Raw genomic sequence first — 20060 nt, 5'->3', positions numbered from 1 at the left:
CGGGGCGTGGTGGGCGGCAGCGGCGCTATTTTACGCATGTGCTTGAGCATGCTTAACTCCTGAGGGAGACGGGCTGTCACGTGAGCCTAGCGGCCTATGCGCTTCCGGGTGAGCAGGGGCGCGTAGTGCAGCGGGCTCTTTCCGCGGCGGCGCGGGCGAGGTCGTGTCGCGGCCCGTTCCCCTCCGCCCGCCTCCCGCCAGGTAGGGCCGCGGAGGAGGCGGTGGCGGCGGGGCTGTGCGGGCGCAGGGCGGGGCCGGTGGGCGAGGGGCGGCGGGGTTCAGCGGTGGCCGGCCCTGCCGATGGGGCGCGGCGCGGGCTCTGGCCCGGCTCCCTGCGGAGCGCGGCTTCGGCCTGCACGGCCCTAGGGCGGCGGCGGAGGGAGGACGTTTGGGCACATCAGTGCTACACGTGAAGACCTTGTTCCGGTAGGCAGTCACAGCAGAGCGGCGCAAACTTCAGCCGTCTTTCCGCTCGTGAGCCGGGGGGTTGTCTTCGATTACGGACACGCTTTTTTTCCTCCCTTTCTGTTGTGCGGCCGAGTGACGAGTGGGGAGCGTGAGCGGAATAGCTTTTTCGGATGTAGGTTTAGCAAATACGGGGTATAAAGCTATGTCGCAGAAGTTAGCGTTGCTTTCTAGTGCCTTTTATTTTAGTTCCTTCTTACTTCCAGCTACTGATGTAATAGACTGAGTAGTAACTGATTGTTTCTGGTTAACTTTTATGCTTATTTAATCTTACAAAAGAATATTGATTGTATTTAGGCAGGGTATAAACTCTGCTTGACTGTTGTCTGACAAGCTAGTATGTACCTTTAAATGACTCTCAGTGATTCAGAAATGCAGCTTCTTATATCGCTCTGAATGCGGAGTTTAAAGTAGTATCTTCAGAGATGAAAGCAAGAGTATTTTCAGAAGTTGTCACTTTTAGCTGACTGATTCCTCCGTGCTTTGCTGAGAGAAGGGAGTAAAAGGAGACGAAGAACTGACTTGTTATTAATGGAAGTCTTTACATCACCTTATTATGCAAACTTGCAAGTGATAAAGTTTGCATGTCCATTTTCAGATCTGGGAAAAGTTTCTTGGTGTCATGGCTAGTGTGGCCGCATTCTGAAAGCCAATGGGGTTATAAAAACATCTAGAAATTAGAGTGAGCTGCACCATGTGGATGTGTGTACTAGAAAATATATTCTCGTCCTTATTTTTGGCTTGTTGTAAAGTCAAATGTGAAAATACACTTAGAGGCACCTCTTTAGTGCCTGGAACCTGGAATTTGCTTAACTGTAACTCTCAGTTGTTGAAGTGGTAATGGTGAGATGCAGAAAAAAAGAAGCTAACCTTTTTTTGAAGTTGGTTTTTACTATCTGAGGCTGAAACAGCATGGTATCCTTTGCCAGTCAGGTACATAGTTCACTAGTGTGCTCATCATCGCAATTGTCTTGCAAGGTAAAGTTTATATTTATTCTACTTCAAATGCTGAGGTGCTGATCAAGGACTGAATATAGGTCTTTGTATTGGATAGGTAGGTATGGCCATATAAGTGTGTAACTCCTATTTATTTGTGTATTCTTCTGAGAACTCAAGGGTGAAAACCTAAAGACCACTTACAAAAATTGTTCTTTAACTTTGTGAATAAAATTAGCTTATGCATTCTGTTGTCTTTTTTTTTTTTCTTTAAGTGTGTGGGACAGATCAGAGTCTCTATTTAGCTGTAAAATAAAATTTAAAAAATGGCAACTTATAACAGACTTCAAAACACTATTGTATTTGCACCTACCAACTAAGCCAGCTTGGTAGTAATGACAGAACTCTGAAAGGTTCTATCCTTCCAGGAGGAAGGATGAAAACACTGATGTTTGACTTCTGGTGCAGGCAGCAATATTCGTCAGATGCAAACTTAACCTGGTGTTCTGGAAATGCGAATCCATTCATTAGCTGTAGTGGAAGAGTAGTGGGTTTTAGTGATGTGTTCCCTTGTTATACTTTTTTTTTCTTTTTGTAATATTTTAACTTGCCTTTTGAGATACTTAGAAGTATAAAAGGCATTGTTGAGTACCAAAGTCCAGTGGCTCCAGTAAGGGAGCAGAATCACATGGCAATCCTGCATCCAGATGTTCTTTGATGTGTTGAAGTTTTTGACCTTTAGATAGCTCCCAGTCCTTCAGTTCTGTTTCTTCAAGTAAAGTGAGCAATGCAGAGTAAAAATGATAAGGCTTGCTGTTCTCAGAAACCGTGACGAGTGCTAGATCAGGTAGAAATTAATTGCTTCTACATGACTAATAAGTACTTGCATTACTACAATATATTACCTTTTTCAAGTTAAACTTTTAGATCTTTCATTTACAGCTGAATTAAAGAGACTTTGGCATAGTAAAACCAGAAGATGTCAGCACTAACAGCAGGTGTAAGAAGACTATTCTAAACTCTGCTTTAGTTTGTGTAGGCAGAGATAGTAGATTCCCACCCCCCCAATCCCTGCTTTGTAAACATTTATTTTATGAATGTAAAATTATTCAGTAGTTAACTTTAAAGTTGGCACTTTTCTAGCTTTCCTGAGAAGATTACTCTTCCTCCTTAATTTCTCATTCTTCTAGTTGACAAATGATAGTGCTTTAATATGTAATACTTCAAGTCGAAACATCCAAAACTGCTACTCAGTCTGCATGTTAAGTAGAATGCAGGAAACCTGAATTCCAGCTTATCTCATGTTAAACTTGGAATTTCCCTCCTAAGTTGTTCGCGATTGTACTATGCAGTATTTAGGGAAAGATTGCTTTCAAATCTACCTTAATGAGAAGTTGCTGATGAGAATTCTGTAAGTAATGCTAGAAGTGTTTTGTAGAAGTGTCTCAAACTTTGATTACAGCATGAGTAACTTTTAAACTCTGTGCCTATCTTAGTGTATCAAGTTTATCTTAATGTAATGAAATACATGCAGGTAGGAATTGCTTCTGCGCTCCAATGCTGTACATCTGAAATCAATAGGTGTTACTTCGTGTTTGGTACTCGTTGGAAGTGTGGTGAGAAAATTGTTCTTGAGTCTTGGAGCAAAACCCTACTTTAAACTGTCCTGTGGGACAGTTTGTGAATGCAGTGCAGGCAAGCTCAAGAGTAGCATTTTATAGCCACTAGCACAGGGATGGGGTTGGTTTGTGGTGCGGGGGACTTTTTTTTAATGTTAGTTTTCTCCATTTCTTCATCTGTCCCTTAATCTAAACTGATAACCTTATTCTATTCTTCTAGGTTTGGTGTCTGCTTGTTTATAATGAACTGCGTATTTGCATCAGATGGTCCATTCCATACTGATTGTAGCCACTCTATTCTCTTGAATGTGTAGGGTACTTCATGAAGCTTCTTGTGCTTCATCTCAGTGTCCTGAAACAAATATGTTCAAAGACTATATACATATTCAGTGTTACTACTGATCAAAATATTACCTTATCTCCAAGCAAATATTTAAAATTCATTGTTGCAAAAACTCAGCAGGTTAGTACCCAAGAGAAACTGTATGTTGAGAAATCAACATCTTAATGAAAGAGAAGGCATGTTTCATGAGGAAAGTCATATTATTCAAGTAGCAAGAAACTACTCCAAATGCTATGTTATTCAAAAAGGACAAATAGAAAGAGGGAGAGCTGGGGGGACCAATGCTGGCAGAACTTTCTGGAGAATGTGTGCACAGGCACATACTGCCAGCAGCTGAGCAGTGCAGGGGCTGAACGATTCAAACAAGAAGAGTCAGACCCCTAAGAGGAACCAGGTTGCTCCCTCTTTCTAGAAATCTTATTTTTATTTCCTGGGTGAGGGAAGCAGGGAAATGTCGGTAAAATAAGCTTAAATTTTGGTTGTTAGTGTTCAATTTGTCCCTGGTACTGCAGTTTAAAAAAAAAATCAGTCTTAATTTCTTTTATTACTCAGCTTGTGTAGTGTAGCTTTAAGCATTTTAAAATCAGTCTGTAGCTGTAATCAGGTCAGGAGAAAAGAAATTGAGAATTGTCATGAAAGGTGATCCCACAGAAGAGTAAGTGTAACTTGTTTCTTTTTAGCCACATAAAAAATAAATTCTCTCTCTGGCGTAATTAGCAGTATGATTGCATTCAAACTTTTTACTTACTGGTGTTCTGTGTTGATTGCTTCTTTGTATTTAAAAATATTGTTTCCTGTTTTGATTAGCGGTGATTTTATCACATCTTCATTGATAAGTTTACCTGTTTCTGCCAATCTTTAGAGCCAATACAGCTAAGAGCTTCAACTGGCTTGGACTTGTATGTCAGCAGAATGGTTTATTGTATTCCATTATTGGAGATGCCTTGTTGCTGGTGATGGGTGAGCCTGATAAAACACAACTCGACTTGTATATCACAGGGTGAGTGTTCTGAAAACACTTTCTGAAATATTTATCTTTAAAGTGTTTGGGATTTTTAAGAACTGGGTTGTATTTTAGATCTGACCATCTGGTTGTTTTTTTTTCTCAAAATATGTAATTATTCAATACCTCTTAGAGGATCTAGAGAGCTGTCAGGTTTCTTACAGTTTGGAGCAAACTGATGTATTCCTAAATGATAGGTCAGGTTGCTCAGGGCCTTGATTTTAACTGAGAGATTGATCCTGCCTGAGCAGGCCGTTGGACTACTTGAGCTCCCTTCCAACGGAAGTTATTTTATGATAAACTGTTCCATAGTAGTTTTGTATGGGGGGAAAAAAATTGAAACAAACCATAAACTCATAACTGTTGTTTTTTTTCCTAATTAATACCTCAACTTAGTGCTGAATGAAAGGATGTGTTGCAAGTATGGGAATTACAATAGTATTAAACTAGCATCTTTTGTTATGTTCCTGCAGCTCCTTTTTAGTCCGCTGTCCTGAAGACAAGAGGTTCTGCCTGATCAGGAGTCTCTGTTAGAAATTCAAGTTGGCTGGAGAATGGAAGGTGTTGAGTTTAAGGAAGAATGGCAAGATGAAGACTTTCCAAGGTTTTTAATTTTTTTTAAAGTAATTAAAAGCAAATGCATAATATCTAGAATAAGCTACCTCTTGATCTTCTTGGTGAACTGACTCAGTAAAAATCTTGAAGTGATTTCCATTAATGTAGTAGTCTTGAAAACGTTTAGTGTCATCTATCTTTGTTGTCTGGAAAGGGTTCGCCTCATGTTCATGTGTCAGTTAAGTAATACAGGAATGCCACTGTTGAAGTTTACAGTGTTACTGAAGTGAAAATTTTTAAGTTTGGCTTTGTTTGTTTTCTGTGATTGTTTGCATATTATTACCGGTGTCTGAAGGCTCAAATATTTGATGAAGCAACATCTCTGAGCAAAATTTTTAACAGTTTAGACTGCTAGATATGCTTGGGCCTACAAATAAACTAAAACAGCTGAATTAAGAAGTGTTCTATAATAAAATCACTAAGCTACTTCTGTAATATATCTAATGTCAAAATTTCTCTAGCAAGAATATGACAGGTTTTCTTAAGGATGGAACACACTCATAGCAACCAGTGTTTTGGCATTTGTCACATCGACAGATGGTAGCTTGAGTGCTGTAAAGGAATTTTCTGCTACTTTGGTGCTTTGTTTACTGAAAGCTTGAACTTAGGCTATAAGTAAATTTGGTTCAGTACTATCCCATAGTGGTTTTTTTTGATGTGTAAGTCTAAATATTTGGCATTTAGCTGGCTATTTAAAAAAAGAAAAAAGTTTTGTAACAATAGTTTCTACTTCGTGCACTAGGCCCCTACCAGAGGATGATCCTGTTGAGTCAGATATATTGGCTGCAGCTGGAAGAGAAAGTGAAGCTGGTAAGAACATTCCGCTCTGGTCAAGCTGACTGCTTCCTGCTTAGATGGCTGTTTTAAAGCTCCATTTTTGTGTAGGGTGTTTTTGGTGTTTTTTTTGGTGTGGTTTTTTTTTGTCAGGCTTGAGGACACAGTATTCCAAATGACCTTTTTGTATGTAAAGGTTATTTATAATAACTTGTCTAGGGAAAAAAGAGTTTTGGAATAAAATGAGATTCTTCATCTTCCCTGTGAACAGAGCTACCCAGGTAATACTGGACAAAAATGAATTATTGCACTGACTTCCTGATGTGTCTTAATCTTGGTTCATTACTTGGCTTCTGTGCATCAGTTGGGGCCTACCTTAGTTTTGCTCCAAATCTAAGGCATCTGTGACCTTTTAAGAATGTTGCTTGTCCAAATGGTCAGAGGGGAATTAATACAGATTTTTTAAATTTCAAATTTTTAAAAATTTGTCTTCCTGCTTTAGTTGTGGCATTTCAAGTGCTAGACAAGTGATTTTATTTTACTCTCTGCTTTTAACTGCTGTATAAATTATACAGGTATTTGCCTTGTGTCTCAAAGCATGCTGTGTATTCGCCTAATAGTTTCTTTAACTTTCGGTCCTCGCTGTTTACTGTCAGCCTGTTTTTTTCCCTCTTCTCTCCAGCTTGTATATTATTTTTTAATTTCATTAAAGATGGTTACGATGTTACCAATACCGAACAAAAACAAGGGCTGGAGGCATGAATCTATTGCATTATTTGTAAGACTTATTTAGTATGGTACACTTTGATGTAGCTAGCACGGGTAATAGTTGCTTAGGTGGTGGCAGCACTTCAGGTTTTTCTTCTGTAGGGAGGATGGTGGTCTTCTGTTGTAATTATAGTGTGTATGCAATCATGTAACCTTACACGACTGAGGATTTGAACTTTAACTCCCAAGTGCTGTTTATTTACCCCATGTTTAATTCTTATTCCAAAGTCACATTGTTTAAATTATGTGCATTAACTTACAATGCATTCTGAGAAAGCACTGTACTTTTCTGTCTTTGTTAATATGCATAGCTAAACTCTTTAGCTTTGAAAATAAGTACATTGCTTTTTTAAACAGAGGTTAATGGAACCAAAGTGAGGAAGAAACTAATGGCTCCAGATATTAGCTTAACTTTGGATCACAGTGAGGAATCTGTTTTGTCTGACTTGGATGAGAGTGGAGAGATTGATTTGGACAATTTAGACACTCCTTCAGAAAATAGCAATGAGTTTGAATGGGAAGGTAAGTATTTTGATACTTTTGTCTGATGCCCCAGAATATTTTTATTTTCTTATGTGCAGGTCAACAGTTTTTCAGGTGGGAAACAAAAAATATTACTCAGTATTACATCAGGAAAAATACAACGGGATTGATTAGAAATTGGAAATAGGCACCATGAATTTTTAAAGGACAAATCAGACCTCGACTGATTAATAAACAGGCAACATAATAGCTGTAACTCCAAATAAACTTGGGTGAATGTCATTAAATACCTGTAAGACTCAAAGTTATGGGAAATCCTCTCCATTGCAGTATGTTTAAGAACCAACCTGGGGGGTGGTGGTGGTGGGAGGAAGTAAAGAGTGTTTTACATGTATTATAGATCAGTTTTAAATGGAGGTGGACCATATAAAGGGAAGTAGATCAGCTAGTCAGAAATAGATTAATTGGAAGCCTTTGTACTGAAGGAGAACTAAATGGTATTTTTAAAAATATTGAGTAGCACCTGATCTTATATCTTATTGTGGTGAGAATGGCAAAAGGTCGGTAGCCTTAGGGTTTGCATGCTTTCTGGATTGACTGGAAGTGGTAGAAGAGCCTCTATATTAAGGAATTCTGAAATGGCTTGTTAGGTAAAATTGGTTTATAGTCACACTACTAATGATCTTAACTTTAAGAAATGGTTAGAGGTTTCAGCTTACTCTTGTAAGCAAAACCTGGAGATTCTAACAAATTTTATTTGAGGTAAAAAAGTTCTGTGTAGGGGTTAAAGCACAAGTTTTAAACTTGCACCTTAATTATGTTTTAAGGCCCTTTTATGTAAGCCAAGAACTGTTGTGTTGGTCAAACAGTTGGAGCTAACTTCTGTAAGCTTCATGACTTAAGAATGTTTCTAATAAGTAAACATGTGAACTCTGTTGGGTTTTTTTATTCTGGAAATAAAATAATTTTAATTCCTGAGTAAACAGGAGGCTTTCTCCACTGTTATGTATGAAACACTACCTGTTGTTCAAGAGACTTACAAATGGAGAAAGAAACAGCCTTTAGAATAAGGGTTTTTTTAAATAGCTAAAGACATATTGCAGGTGAGATTTTCATAATGGAGTGTGGGTTTACCTGTGTAAAAGGATTTTCATAATTTTAGTGAAGAAGAATTGGTATTTAGGGTTAGTCTTGCAATGATGCGAAGGAAATGTTCCAAATGATTGTGCCTTGTTTTTAAAAGTGGCTGAAAAGGGTTTCTGTCTTTTCTTCCTTTAATGCTGCTGCCTTCATTTTCCTGGAAGGATAGTTTCAATTAACAGCTTTGTGTTGGGAACAGACAACTAACTTGCAGTAGGTTTTTTTCCGCTTTGGGTAAGGTCTGTGCAACAAAGTAAAGAATCATAACTTAATTGGAGCATATTGTTTTACAGATTACTGTCAGCATAAATTTCATAAATATTGATTGCACATGTGTGAATTAGAATTAATTTCTAATAGATTTGTCTGCATGTCTGCTTGCAAGGTACTGTCGATGTTTTAAATCCTGCTTTTATATAAACCTGTGATCAAGCAACCTGTGTAATTATCATTGGAGTTAACCACTTTGTCTATTTTGATGAGATCCATCAAGGTCTGTGTTCTGAAAGCCTACAATTAATTGGGCCTCCTACATGAATGGAAATTTGTCATGTACTTTAACATAGAAAATTATAGTCAATGGATAACTGTCTACATAGAGTATTTTGATAAAGTGACACCCATGAGATCCTGTTTTGTAATGACTGAAGGAACTAAGTCAGCTGATATGTCTGACTGGCTAAAGAATATTAAAATAGATTAGATAGCAAAGTGGTTAACTTGTGTTGTAATTGATTGTCACAATGCATAGTATTCATGATGGATCTTAAACGTGTTTTAACTTTGGCAGATGATCTTCCAAAACCAAAAACTACTGATGTAATTAGGAAAGGATCATTTACTGAATACACTGCAGCAGAGGAGAAAGATAATGGTCGACGCTGGCGAATGTTTAGGATTGGAGAACAGGACCACAGGGTGGACATGAAGGCAATCGAACCATATAAAAAAGTTATCAGTCATGGTGGTAAGGATCAGTGGTGTGCTGAGGGGAAGTGTTGAGAAATTCCCTAAGTTGGGGTAGCACAGGAAGATCTTTGGGCATAAAGACTCCTGATGATTCATTTAATGGAGTATTAAGGTGCATGTTTTAATATTTTTTCCTTATTGACTAAAGTTCAAAAATGTACACATTCAGTGAAGCTACTAACATGCATGTATGTAATGAGATATACTTACCTGTTTACAGTGTCAGTACTACCAGTATAAATTTTTGTCTTTGAGTGTTGAAAGTATTAACTGTAGATCTACTAAGGCATAAATCAATTTATTGACTTCCCAATAGTCTGTGGAGTTTAGGTTGGATGAAAAGTTGATTATATAAAATGTTAAATATACTGAGATTCTATATTGAAATGTTGATTTGTAGGCACAGCATTTGATTTATATCAACTTCAGCTATTTCTTTAGAAGTAGAAAAACTTGAAAAAGAAATCTTGATGTTTTCTGTAACTCTATGAGTCCTTCCATATAGAACAGACATTTGTAAATCTCTAAGGTAAATAATGAAAAACCTTACTGAAACTGCTTGACTTTGTGTAAAAGTAGTCAAGGTATAGTCACCTTTGTTACTACTGCTGCTTTTTTCTTTGTTTTTAGGTTATTATGGTGATGGATTAAATGCCATTGTTGTGTTTGCTGTATGCTTTATGCCTGAAAGCAGCCAGCCTAACTACAGATATCTAATGGACAATCTATTTAAGTAAGTCATCATCTACCTCCGAATACTGTCTTAGTTTCACAATGTGAAACTTAGCATTTTAATGTAAGGGCAGTTACTTCTCTCCTTTTTTTTATGAAGCTCTTCATATTTCAGATGAGGGAAAGGTAACAAATAGAAAAGCAACATCATCTGCTTCCAGGGGAAGGAAAAAAGACTAAATGTTGCTCAACACTGTTGCTAACTTTTTTTTGTAATATAGGAATTACTTTACTATCCAGATGTTCATTTGAAAATTTTCTTTGCTTATCTCTGCAGGTATGTAATTGGCACTTTAGAGCTGTTAGTAGCAGAGAACTATATGATAGTTTATCTGAATGGTGCAACAACACGGAGGAAAATGCCAAGTTTAGGCTGGCTTAGGAAATGTTACCAGCAAATTGATAGAAGGTAAGAAGCTCTGCAGTGTTTTCTTACAGTATTGGCATGCTCAGTAGTATACATATTTAGGAAAAATTACTGTTTTATGTGGTGTCTGGTACCTATTGATTAAGATTTAATTAAGCAAATCGCTTGATGTATTGAAAACCTCTTCCTAAGGTAGACAGTGTGGAATAATACTACAGGCATGCCCCGTTTTTCTGTTTTCTTTGTTGTGAAAATAGTAGTAGTGTTAGAATACTGTTACCATGTAGAATATCCTTAAAACTTCATATATATTAATATAACAAGGCGGGTCCTTGGTGAACCACTTCATTAGTTGTGTAAAAAGATGCAAAGAAGGTTCTCTCTGGAATGTTATTTCCTTGTCATTATTGTCAAACTGATGGTACATCTTAAATGTTGGCTATACAGTTATGCGGTTTTTTAATTCTGGCAGATGGTAATTTCTGATAATGCAATGTCAGAATACTAGATTTATGTGACAGTTGTGCTTGAAAAACCATGCTTTTTTATGTACTAAAAAACCCCCTTGTTGTCCTGCTGCCTTTTTGTTCTAGTAATTATCTCTGCTGTTTGAATTCTTCAGGTTAAGGAAAAATCTGAAATCATTAATCATAGTTCATCCTTCTTGGTTCATCAGAACACTTCTGGCCATCACAAAACCTTTTATTAGGTAATACTCTGGAAGCTATTTCTTTCTTTCTCTTTTTCTAAATAATCCTAACAATTGTTTACCGTAAACTTCAAAAACTGTTTTAATATTGACCTACTGGAAAATTGTTAAGTTTTAACTGTACCCTGCATTTGTTCTTCCACAGCTCAAAATTCAGCCAAAAAATAAGATATGTCTTTACCCTGGCAGAATTAGCTGAACTCATCCCCATGGAATACGTTGGCATCCCAGAATGCATAAAACAGTACGTTTTATTATTCAAACATGTTCTACACTGTGTTTTAAAACAGTACATATCATATTTAACGATTGGTTTGAACGTAATAGTTTTAATTTAATAAAATGCTGTCTCTAGGAGAAGTATCTGTATTTGACCACATTGCTAACTACAGTTTAGTATAGAGTAGCATGGGTAGTCAAAATGTTAAATGTATAGGGATTTTCACAGATAAGGCCTAACATAATTACCAAGTTATGGTGTGTGAATTAGTTTTTAGAGACAAGATCTCATTCCAGTTGTTCTACCCCTTAGTATAGTAAACTGGCTTATGAGTGAGAAATTCTGGGCTTGATAATAAAGCTATTTACAGTATCTTCAGTGTTCATGCTAAAATGTGGAACAAGTTAAGTGGTGAAATATCACTTGGGTTGGGATTTAATTTGGAAAAAAAAGCTGTAGTGGAAAAATGCTGAATCCCTACCCATAGCAGTTCTAAAACTACTTTGAAGACATGAAGGCAGCATCAGTGTCCTTGGTTTTCTTCTCTTCCTTCCCTCCAGATACAAATATCCATTTTTAAGGTCAGCACAACTCTGCACTCAAATATAATGATGACGCTTCTGTCAATAACATTTGTGGGTGCAGTAATAGAGTAGAAACCATAAACTTGGGTCTTAAGCCAGATGAAAATACTAATAATCATGATGATAAATTGATCAGCCTACTAGAAGGGTGTAACATACAAAATCTATACAGTATGCATCCGAATAGGTGATCATAGGCTGGGAACTCCATAAGGAAAGACAGCATAGTCTCACTGTATGGACAGGAGGGCATATCCATGTTGGTCAAATCCACCCCCCTCCCCAGAAATGGTATCAGCTGCACTATTTAACTTTTTATAAAATAGAGAAAACACAGTTTTCTTGGGCAGGGAGGAAAGACATGACAATGCTGAAGCAACCTTATGCTATCTTTAGAATATTTTTTTTATTGGGGCTTTTGAAGGATGTGTTATGAATATTCAGACTATCATTCCAAGTATTGAAAGGCTTTATTGATGAACCTTTAACTGTTCTGCAAAGGCTGAACTTGGTTGACTTATGGAGTCAATTCTCAGACTTCTGTGGAAGATTATATCTGGCTTCAAACTGTTATGAATACAGGCTTTAAATTTTAGTGATGGACGTTAATGCTGTACAAGTTGTACTGAATTCATATGTTATTTCATAGTAACTAATCTTAATGCTTCTTGTTTAATGCTTAAAATGTTGGAGATAAAATATATTCTTCTTAATGGTATCAGTTTCAAAACTTGGTATGTTTCTACAAACTGTATTGGCACTAATACCAGTTTGCAGCTTCTGTTGAATTTGGCCTTCATATGTTATATTTACTGAAATAAAACTTTTCCTCACCAAGGTATGAAGAAGAAAAGTTTAGAAAGAAACACAAAAGGTATATTCATATTTTGATTAGGGTTGCATCTAGATAAAGACTATTTGCACTGCAACTAACTCCCAGTTGATTGGCTTGCATAAAGGAATAAGCATTTGTAAATATAAACACGCACTAGTGACTAAGGTTTTTATGCATGAAAGTAACTATACTGCCTGCAAGCAGGGCATATCATCTGAAAGAACTCACCCTGGATATTCAAAGAGATTTGTCAATAGTCTCTATTACTCTATTACATGAGATGCTCACTTTTAAGGGGATACATGGATTCTCAACTGAATCTGCAAGAGGCAAAAGTACTGCTTTTGTATTAATTAAATCAAGTTCTGCTGTTTCTAAGAAGAGGTGATGTCTGAGGGAAGAGCTGGTTTTAGGTACTAAGCAGTAGCTATGTATCAGCAGAGATGGAACTCTGGAAGAAATTCTAATATTGAATCTTGTCTTTTGTATTTTTGGTATTCACTACTTTTTTAGTTATTAACTTGCACAGATGCAATCTAGTATTTTTAGTGCTGTTTGTATTTGCAGTGCCTATGTTCCTTGCTAATAAACATTGGATTTTCATTTTGTTAATTTTCAGTCTTCTGCTAACTGTTCAAGCTATTCTAGCAGCTGATGAAATTTTTGAATGGGTACATTATTATTTCACTCTGTCACTAACAAATGTTCTGAAAGGTTTTGCTGTTAACTTTGCTTTTTTTAAATTACTCTTCCTTTGTGTGCATAACTATTGGTGCACTATTATTGTCTAAATTGGATAATAGACATAGAAAGGAACACTAAGAGATTAAAATAAACGGAATTTAAATTCTTTCTAAAAGCTATCAGGTAAAGCTAGTGAGAAGTGTTGAACATGCTCTAGGAATTATTCCCATTAAGTGATAATCTCGTAGTGTGTAATGTGAAGTACTAAGCCTGTCAAATTTAAGAAACCCTTTCAGTACATATTGAACAATAATTCTACTTGATTTTTTTACTCCCTCCCCCCCCAGTGTGCATAATTTGGCCCAATTCTATTGCAAGGCCCACTATTCAGGATGCAGGCCTGAGACATTGAAACGGTAATGTAAAGACTTCTAAAAACCTCCAGTACAACAAGCACTTTCTAGTGTCCCTGTTAATATCATCTATGCTACCATCACTTTTGTAAAAAGTAGCATGTTCCCAAGTGACACATGTATAGAGGAGAGATCACAGGCACTACTTGATGCTGAGACTTCAATGAGGTTGAAAGCAGTTGTAGGCGTTAGTTATTATAATGGGGGAAAGGAGATGTGTTGAAGTTGAGTTACTAAATTTGTTGAGGATGGCAGTAGGAATTCTTTGGCTATGTGTACGAGCCGCTTTGGAAGCTAGACTATTATATACTACTGGATTTATACTGTCAGCTGTATGTTTATCATAGCTTGTTTGCATTAGCTTACCATATTTTCTGACACTTTCTGTGATTAGTCCTATAAGTCATGTAAAAATGTGTTTTCTGAAGAAGCTGCAGGGAGGACAGGGATGAGTTGCAGCTGCATGCTGTGCAGGTGAACAGGTAGTCAACTGGAACTGCTTCTAGACAACACTGTTCCAGACCTGTTGGGTCCTTCTATACTAGTTTAAGTTCTTACGGCTGGGGGAAAAAACAAACAAACCCAAAACCAAAAACACCTTGCCTCACAGCCTAGAAGAGCTGTCATTGTTTTTATCATTTTGAAAAACTGGCTGGTTATAGTTTGAAAGTCTGGACAGGTAGGTAAGACAATTAGGTTGTTAGAAGACAAACTTGGCCTTAGCCACTCTCACTTTGGAACTGCTGTTGGTTTAGAAATCAACTTAGCTCAATGCACAACATATTTTCCAGAATATATAGTTAGGCCTATAGCTTGTTCTTACTGTAAAGAGGAAGAGTACATCTTGTGCAGGACTGTCAACCATCCACTAGTTTCTGCAAAGCATTTTGTTTGCTAGTCCCGAGGCAGAGAGAGAGAGAGATATTTAAAAAACAAACAAAAAACCCAAAACAAAATGACACACACAAAAAACCCCAAAGCAAACAAAAAAAACCCCAACAACAAAACTCACCACAAACAAACAAAACAGTTTCAGCAGCATAATGATGAATTTTTCCTGGGTGATTATAAGAGTCTTGGAGTATTGCAGTTAAGGAGCCACGTAACTCTTGTTGATTCAACTAGTGCTGTTACTTTCTTGGCTTAATTACTATAACATTAAAGGTAATTCTGTGCTTATTCTGCAGCGTATGAATTCAAAGTCATATTACCTGTAAACTTGTATTCCTGCTTGCATTCATTAATAAAAGCAGAGAACCTGTTTTTTTTCCTTCTGTAGTCAAACTTCACTTGCACTTTTCAAATGCTCTCTTTTGAATGCTATAGTTAAATGGTTTCTTAACAACTTTAATTTCTAGGGGGAGGTAGGAAATTTAAAAAAAAGGCATTGTTGTGACTGCACTCCATTAAAAGCTTAATATTTATTTACTAAAACTTTTTCCATGTAAAAGCTTTGTGTTTTTCTGCTAAGATTAATAGGTTTTGCTTAATATGAACTATCAAACTAAACTACTTAACATAGTTTTAATTTTACTGCTTTCTTTGCTAAGCAGAGTTGACCAAGAGCTGAATGGAAAACAAGAGCAGAAAAGTGAACAGTAAGTTTGGAGTCCAAACAAGACTGAAGGATATGCAGATGGAATTATGTTATTTTTGCTCCATTTATAATGCATTCTCTGTGTGTGTATATATTATATAACCTCTTGCAAAAGGTGCTTCATTTCTTTGGACTAGCACACAATGGACTGCTTACTGCTGTATTGATTTGTCTTGACTTTACATAAACATAGCCATTAATAATTTTATACTGCTAAATGTCAAAGAACTCTGTTTTTAGAGGGCGTTCTTGCAATTGTTTATCTAAATGATGCATGTTCTTCAGTAAAATATTTATATACCTAAATGTTAAAGGAAAGAGATAATATATATTTTTATGACTGAGCGATATATTGTGTGTACCTGCTAAAGGAATTCATTTGCAGGTAGACAAGGCCATAAGTTACTTGTTGTTATTGTATAAATCTGTTGCTGTCAATGGTCAAGTGCATTTCTTTGTTGTCACAGAAACCTTAATTTGTTTGGATATTAACAATCACATAATATAGTCTTTCGCAAGTGTGGAGATCCTTATTTTTGTTCACATAGCTAATACAAGCAGTACTTGTTTACCTCACTAGAGTGAGCTTGTACTTTGCTGTCTTGTAATCTATTTTTAGAATGCAGAACTGCAGTTTTGTGAACTTCAGTCTATTGGCTAAAGGTTTTAAGCGTAAGCCACAATAGAAGCTGAACAGTTTGAATGACTAGTAAGATATCAGACCTTTCTCAATATAAGTTGCTAATTTAGATTCTGCTTCAGTAAGCCAAGGCTATCTCAACTACCAGTAGGAAATTAGTTCAGTACAGTTCTCCCTGGATGATTATCAGTTGTCACCAGTAGGAACTCTGGACATACTCAGTAAAGCTTGGGAGTTTCATAGATATTCTAGCCATAACATCAATTGTTTGCGGAGGTATGGGGAGTCTTATGTTACCTGCGTCGTCCTTGTAGATGAAACATCCTTTTCTAAACCTCTTAGTTTGACACATGATACCAGCACTAATTTCACTTAACAAAAAAAGTGATTTAATGGGTGGAGTGTCTTTTTTTCTCCCCACAATGGTAGTAAATTTGTATCTCTAAGAGGTGTTCTTGGACATGGAACTACATGTCCAAGTTCTAAAAGTTTGTAACACCTCTTGATAATCATTGCTATTTTTGTGTAAGGACAGGTGTGTGCAAATAAATCCATTCAGGAGTTATATTAAGTCTTCACTTTTGGTTTTCATTGTGCTCACAATTTTGTCTTAATGCAAAAAGGATCAATTCTCAGTTACATTAAAAGTTAGTGTTGCATAGTTCTCTTACTTAAAAAAAAAAAAAAAAATTGCCTTCAACCAGATTACTACCTGACACTGATAAATAGCAGTCAAGAGAGTTCCGTGGTCAAGACTTATTACCAATTAACAATTAGTCTACCATCTCTAATGATAAATGCATAGACTCTGAGAGCATATTCATGTCAGATGAGGGCAAATTGCCCATGTCTCTGGGATTTTAAGTCTGCAATTCAGAGACTTTCATCTCAAGATCTATGTACTTTTGTTATAGTAGCTTCTGTATCACAGTTTCAAAAAGATTAATATGCAGGATGTCTCTTTCAACAGGCAATCCTAATTTCAAGTTGCCTTGAATCCATTTCATCAGGTTTGGATCTCTGAAAGCAGAATGTGAATGTGAATAGTTTCTTTGGGGCTGTCTTATCTCTGGCTTCAGTTTTGATGTTGACCCACATTAATGTGAAGTCAGTAAATTGGACATGTACAGCCTGTTTACTTTTGATACTTTCACAGCGTAGTGTGTATGCACATGCAAACCTGTGAACCTTCCTGATTTTTACTGACTCTGTGTGGGTCTGAAGCTAGATACTAAGCATTCTGATCATCTCATTTCAAGTTTTTCTTAATTAAAAAAAACCCCAAACATACTGTTCTCTGTAAAATCATATTCTTAGTGGAGGGATTGTAGTTCTATATGTCCTGTTGCTTCCTGTATGTATAGCGCAATATAGAGTAGCCAGTCCTCTGTACAGGCCATATCAAATGATGGGATTATTATTGTCTTTCCTGGTGGCTGAGTGATTCTACAGTTTCATGTTGCAGTTTCATGCTGCCACATTTCTTTTGGAAATATGTATGTGCTTATCTAATGGTTTATTTCTCTATTATAAGTTTTTGTGGATGAATACACAGCACAATAGTTCTTTGGTGCCTAAAGATACTCAACTTGATAAACAGGTGTACTAAAGAATTATTCCCCTCTGACCTTTTGCAGCTCGTCTTTTAATGGTGAGGTGGGTGTTTACAAAAAGCAAAGAGGTTCCAAAATTATCTTGAACACAGATGCGTAACTTTTTGTCAAACTTATCCTTTTTTAAATCTATAAAATAATTTAATATATTTTAATATTTTAAAACATGAAAACTTGAAGGTCATCCTTTAACAAAAGTTATTTCAAAACCTGAATTACTTTGTGATAAGATATATTATCATAGGGAATTGACCTTTCAATGGCACTTCCTCCTAGAAGAAAAACACACGGCTAGAACACAGTTTGAGCCCTGTCAAGCAAAGATAATTTCATGAGTCACTAATTTACCTTTGATTTGGAGGTCTCATTAGTTTTTATATATATATATGGGGTAATAAGTTCTTAGTTATCTTTTGTTGTTAATGTGTGCAACTGAAATAGAGGTGTTTGGGCCAGTGACCTCTCTGTGCGTGGATGTGGCATTTTGATTTTTATAACAGGATCAGTGTTCAGAAGTGGCAAAGATACTTTGCAGAAAGTGTCATTAAAAACTGATGTGACTAGACTCTGGATTGCTTGAACGTTCCAAATGTTCTGTGTAGTATGGCAAAGCCATGTTCTGTTGGAAAGTAGTGGAGAGGGATGTATAAGGATTTAGTGCTGAAGCATATTGAAGTCTTTGAGGTTCTGGGATGTTAAAACAGAGAATTCCTGGTTCCAAAAACCTTAGAACCACTTAGAATAGTATGGAACCTTGTTCATAACAATGCAGTTTAGCATATTTTTTCCCTTTATTTTCAGTGAACAAGTGAAGAGTAGTATTCCTAGCTGTACTTAGTAGAGGGACTTTGTGCTAAGAAACAGTAGCTATACAATGACTAATTGTATTATTGTAATTGCACACAATTAGTATATAACCTGTATTTGTTACCATGTTTCAGCAAGTTTGCATCATGCACTTAAATGGTCTAATGGCAGCTTAAAACCTTTCAACAGTTAATTTGTGTCAGACTTCAATATTAGATTACATATTGATGGTAATTGAATGTTTTATGAAATGACCTTGAGGTGTGTCATAGGGAGGAGAGAGTGGCATTGGCACCTAGTCACATATCGGCTTCACTGGTGTCACCTACTGAAATGTCTGTACTTAACAGAAAATAATGGAACTACATTGTGAATGGGCACTTTCTAAACTAAATCTGTCAAAGAATTAAGTTTCTTAGTGAAAAGTGTATTTCTCCCAGTGTCAAATTTTTGTCTGGGTATCCTATGGATTTATACAGTATTATGTGGAAAGACTGCTTAAATGCATCTCTTAGCAAAAGCTGTTGTCTTTGGAGATGACTTGAATTCTCAAGTCATTCCAGTCTCCCTCAGAAAAGTCTCGTATGAGGAAGAGAGGGGAGAGGTATAATAGCTCTTGTGCTTTTTGTAACTGCAGAAGTCTTACAGAGCATTCAGTGAAAATTCTTATTCAATCCTTGTGGGTGCAGGTCATTCATTAGAGGATTTGTTTCACCGACTGGTTGTCAGAAATGCTTGAAATAAGTGCTTTAATTATACTTTTTAAGGATACATGGTATTAGTCAGAGCAGCACTCTGAAATATAAGGAATGTTTAAATATTCATATTCTGAAAGACAGATTTTGCAACTTTCCTAGCTTTAGAATTGTAAGTTGAACTACATTGTTTCCCTCGTCACATCTTTTTCCCTATGTTGAGCTACTGGGGGGAAAAGGGCATTTGTGAAGTGAAGAGGGTGCAGTTGTATTATAGTTCTTCACCATTCCCTTCAAGCATGACTGAAGTCAGTGAACTTAAAGCTATTCTTTGCTGAACTAGATCTTTTTTCAGTTTTGCAATTTGGACTGCCCAGATTACTCCGATTTAAACATACTGAGTTTTTTTTTTTTTCCTACTATAGAAAATGATCTGAGTAAAAGCTACTGGAGTGTTTTAAAGTCAAGTCCTTATTTACCGTGCTCCTTAATCAAGCTTGCTCAGCTGCTAGTTAGTATTTATTATTTGGAATTCCAGGTTAATAATTACAAACAATATTAATGGAAGATAGATGCTTACTTTCCCAGTGGCTCTGCAATTCTTAGTCATCTGAACACAAAGCCTTTTAATAAAAAAGAAAAGCCTTAGTAGTAGGGTGCTCTACCTGTTGAATGGCAGATAGAAGGGTTAAGACATTGTCTGTTAGTACCAGTAGACCTTGTGGTATGGGAAATGTGCAGTGTCTGACAGAATGAAGCTGCAGTAGTCATGCAAAAGCATAGGTTATAACTGGCTTAACTTATATTCTTCACAGATGTGACTTTTCCTTTGCCCTTTTCATATAAAACTATGTAAACACAAGACCCTTCACCTACCTCTTAATGTTGCGATCCTTTCTTTTTAAATGAGTTTGTTTTCTGTTTGTGTTCCAGCATGTCATGGAGTAATGCAATAAACACATTTCTGAATGTGCTAGCTGTTAATACCTAAGGGAAACTTTTTAATTAGGAAAAATATAAATGCAATAAATGTCTTTGGAGAAGGTCTG

General features: G+C 36.5%; 1 protein-coding gene across 5 annotated transcripts; it reads left to right on the top strand.

Annotated features, from left to right (window-relative positions):
• Nucleotides 1–24: 24 nt before the first annotated feature.
• On the top strand, nucleotides 25–20058 carry BNIP2 (BCL2 interacting protein 2). 5 transcript variants are annotated; one of them, XM_064456620.1, is made up of 12 exons: nucleotides 25–108; nucleotides 4226–4363; nucleotides 4840–4970; nucleotides 5724–5791; nucleotides 6881–7045; nucleotides 8937–9113; nucleotides 9746–9848; nucleotides 10125–10256; nucleotides 10837–10923; nucleotides 11069–11167; nucleotides 12566–12601; nucleotides 15213–20058. In XM_064456620.1, exons 3-12 carry the CDS (start codon nucleotides 4921–4923, stop codon nucleotides 15259–15261), a joined length of 966 nt encoding a protein of 321 aa, XP_064312690.1. In that variant the 5' UTR covers nucleotides 25–108; nucleotides 4226–4363; nucleotides 4840–4920; the 3' UTR covers nucleotides 15262–20058. The 5 variants fall into 5 exon arrangements, with proteins under 5 accessions (XP_064312690.1, XP_064312687.1, XP_064312691.1 ...); XM_064456617.1 differs by having other exon boundaries at nucleotides 79–201; XM_064456618.1 differs by lacking the exon at nucleotides 25–108 and adding an exon at nucleotides 275–426.
• The last annotated feature ends 2 nt before the right edge of the window (nucleotides 20059–20060 follow it).

The sequence above is a fragment of the Phalacrocorax carbo genome, chromosome 7 (assembly GCF_963921805.1).
Source record: "Phalacrocorax carbo chromosome 7, bPhaCar2.1, whole genome shotgun sequence".
Lineage (NCBI taxonomy): Eukaryota > Metazoa > Chordata > Aves > Suliformes > Phalacrocoracidae > Phalacrocorax > Phalacrocorax carbo.
This window is presented reverse-complemented; position numbering and strand designations above follow the sequence as displayed.

Coding starts and splice junctions, on each gene's coding strand:
- BNIP2 (XM_064456620.1), top strand. CDS start 4,921: ATGGAAGGTGTTGAGTTTAAGGAAGAATGGCAAGATGAAGACTTTCCA. Junction 7,046..8,936: donor CAATGAGTTTGAATGGGAAG/GTAAGTATTTTG, acceptor TAACTTTGGCAG/ATGATCTTCCAAAACCAAAA. Junction 11,168..12,565: donor ATCCCAGAATGCATAAAACA/GTACGTTTTATT, acceptor TTCCTCACCAAG/GTATGAAGAAGAAAAGTTTA.